The sequence below is a fragment of the Chanodichthys erythropterus genome, chromosome 17 (assembly GCF_024489055.1).
Source record: "Chanodichthys erythropterus isolate Z2021 chromosome 17, ASM2448905v1, whole genome shotgun sequence".
NCBI lineage: Eukaryota > Metazoa > Chordata > Actinopteri > Cypriniformes > Xenocyprididae > Chanodichthys > Chanodichthys erythropterus.
The window spans coordinates 22,207,903-22,215,213 of NC_090237.1; the positions used below are offsets into that span (position 1 = coordinate 22,207,903).

Consider the following 7,311-nt stretch of genomic DNA (forward strand, 5'->3'; position numbering starts at 1 on the left):
GGCGGCGGAACTTGAGCGGCCGTCCCGAGTCGGAGCTGCGTTCTCTTTTGTGTTTATCCCTTTTATTTTTCCTGTCTAACTTCTCCCACTTGTTGTTATATTTTGTCTCATTAATAAATTCTGGCTGTAACAAAATTATTACATTAAATAAAAAAAGAAAAAAAAACTATTCTATTTTACTATTCCTTAATGCCTCACTGTTCTAGTTTTTATTATTCTAAACGATGGCTGAAACTTTGTGTTGCTAGCACTTCTCGTGTTTATTGACTCTTTAAGATGAATCTCTTGTTGTATTTCTCAAATGCAAGTCGCTTTTTTGTTTTAAATTGTGTAAATGAAAGCCAGAAATAACTGTCTTAAACAGCCTGAAACTATTGTGTTTTAATGATGAAAGACTGCAGAAAGCATTAATAAGAAAGTTAAGTAGACTTCTACTTTAGAAGTTTTTTCCTAACAAAATGAAAATTCAAATGCTTAAAAAGATCAAATAATAAATCAAAGTTTCAAAACAGCTGCTCAAATGATAAATCAAATGCTCAAATGCAATTTAATTTCCTCATTTCGGGAAGCATGAACTGCATCAAAAATCAAATTAAATCTAATTTGTAATTTATTTTTAATTTTCATTAGCATTAGTTTTTACCCAAAATTGCTAGCGGTGTCCCCAATGATACGCAGTGGGTAGGAGTGTGGGGTAGGGGCATATTGTATGTACGTCAAAAGTGCGTATCATATAATGCACGGCAACAAAATTACACATCATATGCATGCCACAACTGTGTATTATACGCACGTCAAACACGTGTATCATATGCACACCAAAGTTTTTTCTGCGTATAAATAGCATGCCAAATGAGATCGGGCTTGCATTCGGTATTAAGAGCTGTAAAGACCGTCAAAACTCAGCAGTGAGTCAGTATCATGATGTACAGTAAGGGCAGAACAAGTTTAAATATATTTTCTAGTTTATATTTCGATCTTGTAATGCCACTGTTTTGGGTATTTTAAAAATATAAATTATGTGTAATAGAGCAGACACTTTGAGTTTTTTAATGGGTCAAGTCAGTGGTTCCCAACCTTTGTTCCAGGAGACCCCTATTTTAACATTCAAAACCCTTAACGACCCTAAACCTAATATTCCTTTAAACCGTTTTTAAGAAACACACGGCACCCCAACTTTCCCCTAATGTTATTCTAATGTTCCTATAACGTAATTCTAACATTCCCCTAAAATTATTCTAACTTTATTCTAACATTCCCCTAACATTATTTTAATGTTATTCGAACATTCCCTTAACGCTATTCTAATGTTCCCCTAATGTTATTCTAACGTTCCTATAACGTATTTCTGACATTCTCCTAACGTTATTCGAACATTTCTTTAACATTATTCTAATGTTCCCCTAACGTTCCCCTAACATTATTATAACATTCCCCTATCAATAAATCTCCATAAATTTCAAAGACGTCAATGTCCTCCAGTTTAGCAAAGCGATGCTTGTAAGTATGTGCTTGCTGGTCATTCACAAACACAGTGAACTTCTCTTTATCGCAGGAGATGGTGACCTGTAACACGCATACAAAAACTGACAGTAAGATGTTTAAATCTTAAAGGGATAGTTCATACAAAAATGAAATTTCTGTCATATTTTGCTCACCCTAATGCCATCCCAAACCTATAAGATTTTGTTCATCTTTGGAATATAAATGAAGATTTGTTTTATATTCTTTCATCATTTTGAAGGTGAGTAATTAATGACAGAAATTTCATTTTTGGGTGAACTAACCCTTTAATGCTTATTGGTTTAAATAGCTGTGTTATGTTATGTGTTATTCTCTTTTTAAATGTTTGATTTTAAAATCCGATATCATGTTTTTATGTATATAAATTATGTGTGAATGTTCCCAAACTGACTGAAAGTGCGATCTCTCTATGGGTTATGTGGTTATGTGGTTATATTTCTAAAAAATATATAAAAACATCTGATGTCATACGCCAATCAAACTGTGTGGTGCCATTGCATCTCAAACAAGCCTCTTTAATAAAAACTGAATCCATAGCTTAAGGTAATGATCTAATGGTGGGAAACCCTAAAAGATTCTATATATAAAGCACCTGACAGAACCCTTTAATGCTTTATAGAATGTTTTTTTTTAAGAGTGATGGACACTTCGGATTGATCAAGAGTCAGTGCAAAAATCTCTTGCTGTCATACACTGTCCATTTGAATAGAAAAACTGGGTAGGCTATTATAAGAATGTATTGCATACCTTAAAGAGTTCATCTTTTTTAAACGGCACACCTCCACTCCTTTCTTCTTTTCCCCACGCCCCATTCTCAAAGGTGTTGCGGACAACCTCATTCTCATTAAAGTAGGATAGATAGTGAAATGCAATCCCATATCTGTGACGGAAATTCATCTCAATCCTAATGAAGAATGGAACAAAAGAGTAAGATAAAATGTATGTTTACAAAAAGTTTATGTAAATTAGTTTATGTATGTTTATGTAATAAGTGTGTTCTCTTGAAACAAAGGATGTTATGTAACCTTTTACAGTCAGGGTTAGGAAGTCCATAAATGACAATGTCTTTGCCATGCTGTAGTCCATTTTTGAACAGGGTTTTGTATGGGACCACCTGATTGCACAAAAAAATCATTAAAGGGTAAAAGGATTTTTATAATATTGTGTAATATAGAAAAATAAGGGGTCAACAATTAAATTTGCATGCCAGTAGTGTTATATGCTTAATAGTGGTATTATATTTTTGTCCTCACCTCAGGCTTCTGGTAGGCAATGAAATCCAGATCCACCATTTCATTCACTGAGATAGTGTTCACCCCAGTGATAGGAATACGGTGTATGTAGTCCATGAAGTGTTTCCCATTGACACTTATCTATGGAGAAATGAAGAATAAGCAAAATGGTAGAAAGGTGGTATTCTCTTGCCTGTCATTTATCACATTTAGGTTAACCTTTTTTTTTGGTAACAAAAAGACTTATTCATTTGCATTTTTTCCCCTCAAAACAATAAGTTTAGTATCACAATCTGCAATGTGTGAAAAAATAAGTAAAATTTCTCCAATTTTCACAATAACTAAATGCACTTGGCTTGCTGATCAAAACTGATGTGTGATTCTCAGTGAGACTGCCATACTTTTCACAACTTCTAAACATTTCTTCATTATTGAGTCATCACCTGTGAAATTATCAATTCAATTGTCAAAATGTGTCTGACATGCATATTAATTCCATTAATATCTATAACATTGAATGTTTATGGTGTCTACTAAATTGGCAAATGAGCTGCCACAGTAATGAAATAGGAATAGCTTGTTTGCAATTGCATGGTTCTGATGTGTGAAATTCAGCTGACGCAAAACACTATTAAAGGCAACAATTTTTGAAGTTAAAAAATAATAAAAGTTACATAAACAATAAAGCTTCTTGTGGTTTCTCGGTTTGATAGATTTAAGGAACAGTAAACAATGCAAAACATAGAAATTTTAGGTTTGTGATAGCGATTCCTACATAGAAAAATCATATCCTGCCCTCCAGCCACATTTCGTGCCACAGCAATGACCAATTACAGTCTCACCAACCCGATCTCATGGCAATTTGTACGTATTTTACAAGGCGGCTAATTCGTACAAATTCATACGACCTCAATCATACAAATTCATGCGTTTTTTGTACATCGTACATATTTTATGAGTTGACAAATTCATATAAATTCATACGAATGACTTTTGTTCTAAAATGTATTCTAAATTAGAATACATTTTGTTCTAAAATGTTTTTGTTCTAAAATGTATTCTAAATTACGAAAAAAATGTAGGAACAACTTAAACCTGTCACATAACGGTATGTATAGTAATTCGTATTTAATAAATCCACAGTAGAAAGGCAAATCCAGATTTTAACATAAATGTTATACATAGACGAGATCTGACAAAGAACTGAAAGACACAGGGAGAATATATATACTAGAACAAATGAGGAGTGATTAACAGGGCACAGGTGAATGACATTACTAATTAGACAGACTGAGGAGAAACTAGGTCTCTAGGACTGAACCAAAAACACACAAGACAGAGGATACATGTGACAGTTCGCCTCCTCCCGGTAAGGCCCGTCTTTGCGCTGTATAAATTGAACAAGGACAGGGGCTCTGGAGGAGGGCGAGGAGCAGAGGAAGGGCAAAACAAAAACAAGTAAAAAGAATTAGTCCATGGGGGAGTGGAGGGTGGGAGGAGCCAGAGGACAGCCAGGAGCAGAAGGGGCCTGATGACCCAGGCCACAGTCAGCATGATGTTCCATGGTGGCGGCACAGGAGGGAGGAGCCATTGTGGAGGCTTGGTCGATTAAACCAGGAGTGGCGGAGCTGACAGCTCATGGGGCCGAGGCAGAGACAGGGGTCCGGAAGACCACTGAGGAACCAGTGCGACCAAAGATAACGGTGGAGCCGGGGGGAAGGCGGAGCCTGGTGGAGCAGGAGGGATGGAAGATAGAGGTGCAACAGTTCCACCAATTTTGAGGTGGAACCAGGGTGATGCCTGACCAAGGCAAAGCCGGTGGGATGAGGGAGCCTGGTGGAGCCGGTGGGATGACGGAGCACATTTGAGCGGAAGGCGCATTGATCTAAGGTGGAGTCAAAGGACAGAGGTGGAGTCTGGGGCTCAGTGGCTGGAGGTGGAGACAGGGGATCCTCACGCCAAGGCGATGCCGGGGACTGGAAACACCGTGGCAAATCTGCAGTACTGCACGGAGGTAGCTGAGGATGAGATGAGGGGCAGACAGGAACCAGAGGAGAAGGGGCTGAAGGAATATGCTGGTTAAGTAGAGGAGATGGGAGAGGGAGGCCTGGCAGGCAATCTGAAAACACAGAGGGCGCTGGAGATACTTGGAACAGCGGTATGTTTCGTGGGAGGTATTTGAGAATGAATAGGGGGAAGTAAACATATCAGCCATTTCACCGCTCTGTCCTGACATCACAAACCCTAAAATGTACATAAACCTGCCCCTGAGAACACGCTGCAAAGGGGGTGAGGCCATGGGCTGCTTTAGAGAAGAGGAAGAGTTGTTGTAGTTAGACTGTTGTTACCATGACTGCTTCACAAACGAGGATCAATTCAATGCTGGATTTGCACAAAAGATTAACATGATGGCACATGCTATTTGATGAGTTGAATCAACTCCACAGCAACTACATAAATTTATCCACTAACCGTTCAGAAACATCCAGATGCAATCTAAAAGTTAGAACTTCTTCCTGAGTCTCTCCATCAGTGTCCGACTCCAATTTGAACAATGTAAGGCTGAACACCGTTACTGTCAGAAGTCATTTTGGCTGCGTGAGATTCTACAGCTTTGTTGTTGAGCAACTGAAGCATGAGCTGTTAAAGCTCTGCCCTCTTCTGGAAAATAGCTGGGAGCAGCAGCTCATTTGCATTTAAAGGGACACACACAAAAACGGCGTGTTTTTGCTCACACCCAAATTTGACAAGCTATAATAAAAGATCTGTGGGGTATTTTGAGCTGAAACTTCACAGATACATTCTGGTGACACCAGAGACTTACTGCATATTACATCTTGTAAAAGGGGCATTATAGTTCCCCTTTACAAAGAAAAGCTGAACATTAGTTCACAAATAATATATAGTGTAAAATAGTTACTGCTTTTAGTTATTATTTTATAAAAAAAAAAAGAAAGAAATATACCTGTCATATTAAACCAGCCCATAGATTATACATACATTTCTGGATAGATAGACCTACCTTTAATATTGTCTGCCAGAAAGCTAAAATGCAAACCAGGATAAAGTCAAATAACACTTGTACAGAGACGATCAAGTAGGCTTGCAGGTAATAAATTAAATTTGAGTGGTGTTGGATTAACAGTGATAATGAAGAACATGACTGTTAATATGACCAGAGCAGGACAGCCCCAAACAGGACATTGGTGGATTTCTAAAGGATACACTGGATATTTGTGTTTCTGTACAGATAATTAGACCTACCTTGAAATTACATGAAAACATTGTCTGCCAAACAGCTAAAATGCAAACCAGAGGAGATAACATTTAGTCCAAAGATAAATTATGGAACCTTAAATATAACAATAGACCGGAGAGCCATGAAAATAAGATTGAGTCTATATAAAAACTCTTAAAAGAGCCGTCTCAATTGTTCTGAAAAGGACTACAAATTGTCATCTCAGTAAACAATATTTTAGATATTATAGGAATTATTTCAGGAATCTTCTTAGTTTTGGTTTGCAGAGCATTTGCAAAATAAAGTCCTGAAGAGTTTGCGCATAACAATTATAAGAATGTTCCCCTAACGTTCTCTTAACATCTAAATCCCAGGAACATGTCTGTAACCAATAAACTGCAACGTTACATCAATAATCAGTCTAAATCAGTAAGATTGATTTCATCCCTTATGTGTTAGTTTATCTGGATCATTCATACTGTGTATCTCAGTACCACAAACTGAAAATTGTCCAGATCTTACATTTCCAAGAGTTTGGAGTAGTTTAGAGGAGACAGCTCTGTTTCTCCACCATTTTTCAATTATAACTTTTATCTGATCCTTACAATTCATTCTGGCAGCAAACTCAATACATTGTGATCTTCATTTTGTATATTTCATTAAACCTAGAGCTGCATTGCACTAATTTTCAATCATTGTTGTCAAACCAAAACCTCTCTTTAACATTCTGCAAACATTGTTATGAAAAATAAAAAACTACAATAGAACTATGAGAAAATGTATCATTCGGCTGTCACATAAAAACCTCCCCACTTGTGTGTGTTCAGAGGAGACGTTTTTGAAGCATATCGAAAGTGAAACAAGACTTTGTTTTTAACTCCCTCGTTCTTCAATATAATTCTGGCTGCGTCCGAAACCGCCTACTTCTCTACTATATAGTAGGCGAAAAGCAGTAGGCGAGCGAATAAGTCAAAAAAGAGTAGGCGAAAATTACCTGGGTGATGTACTAATTCTCGCGAGATTCAAAACTACTTCATGGACTGTTAAAAATAGGTCTACTTATAGTGCGTCCAAATATAGTAGGAGAAAACAGTAGGTGAAAGGAGTAGCATGTCCGAAACCTCATCATAAAAGAGTAGACAAGAAGTGGTCTACTGCTCCCGCCCAGATTCTGATCTGGGGCCACATTCACAAAACATCTTAAGGCTAAAAGTAGCTCCTAACTTGCCGATTTAGGAAAAACTCTTAAAAATAATGGGTGTGTCAGTCCTAATCTTAGGAGTCCTAAATTTTTGCTCTAAGAGTATTTCACAAAGC

At 37.2% G+C, this 7,311-nt stretch overlaps 1 protein-coding gene across 1 annotated transcript; it reads right to left on the reverse strand.

Annotated features, from left to right (window-relative positions):
* Positions 1 to 1,392: 1,392 nt before the first annotated feature.
* LOC137004170 (galectin-5-like) lies at positions 1,393 to 4,310 on the reverse strand. Its single transcript, XM_067364371.1, has 5 exons — positions 4,293 to 4,310; positions 2,778 to 2,897; positions 2,550 to 2,638; positions 2,272 to 2,428; positions 1,393 to 1,566 (listed from the first exon to the last, which is right to left on the reverse strand). The coding sequence occupies exons 1-5, from the start codon at positions 4,308 to 4,310 to the stop codon at positions 1,393 to 1,395; spliced, it is 558 nt and encodes a 185-aa protein (XP_067220472.1).
* Positions 4,311 to 7,311: the final 3,001 nt, after the last annotated feature.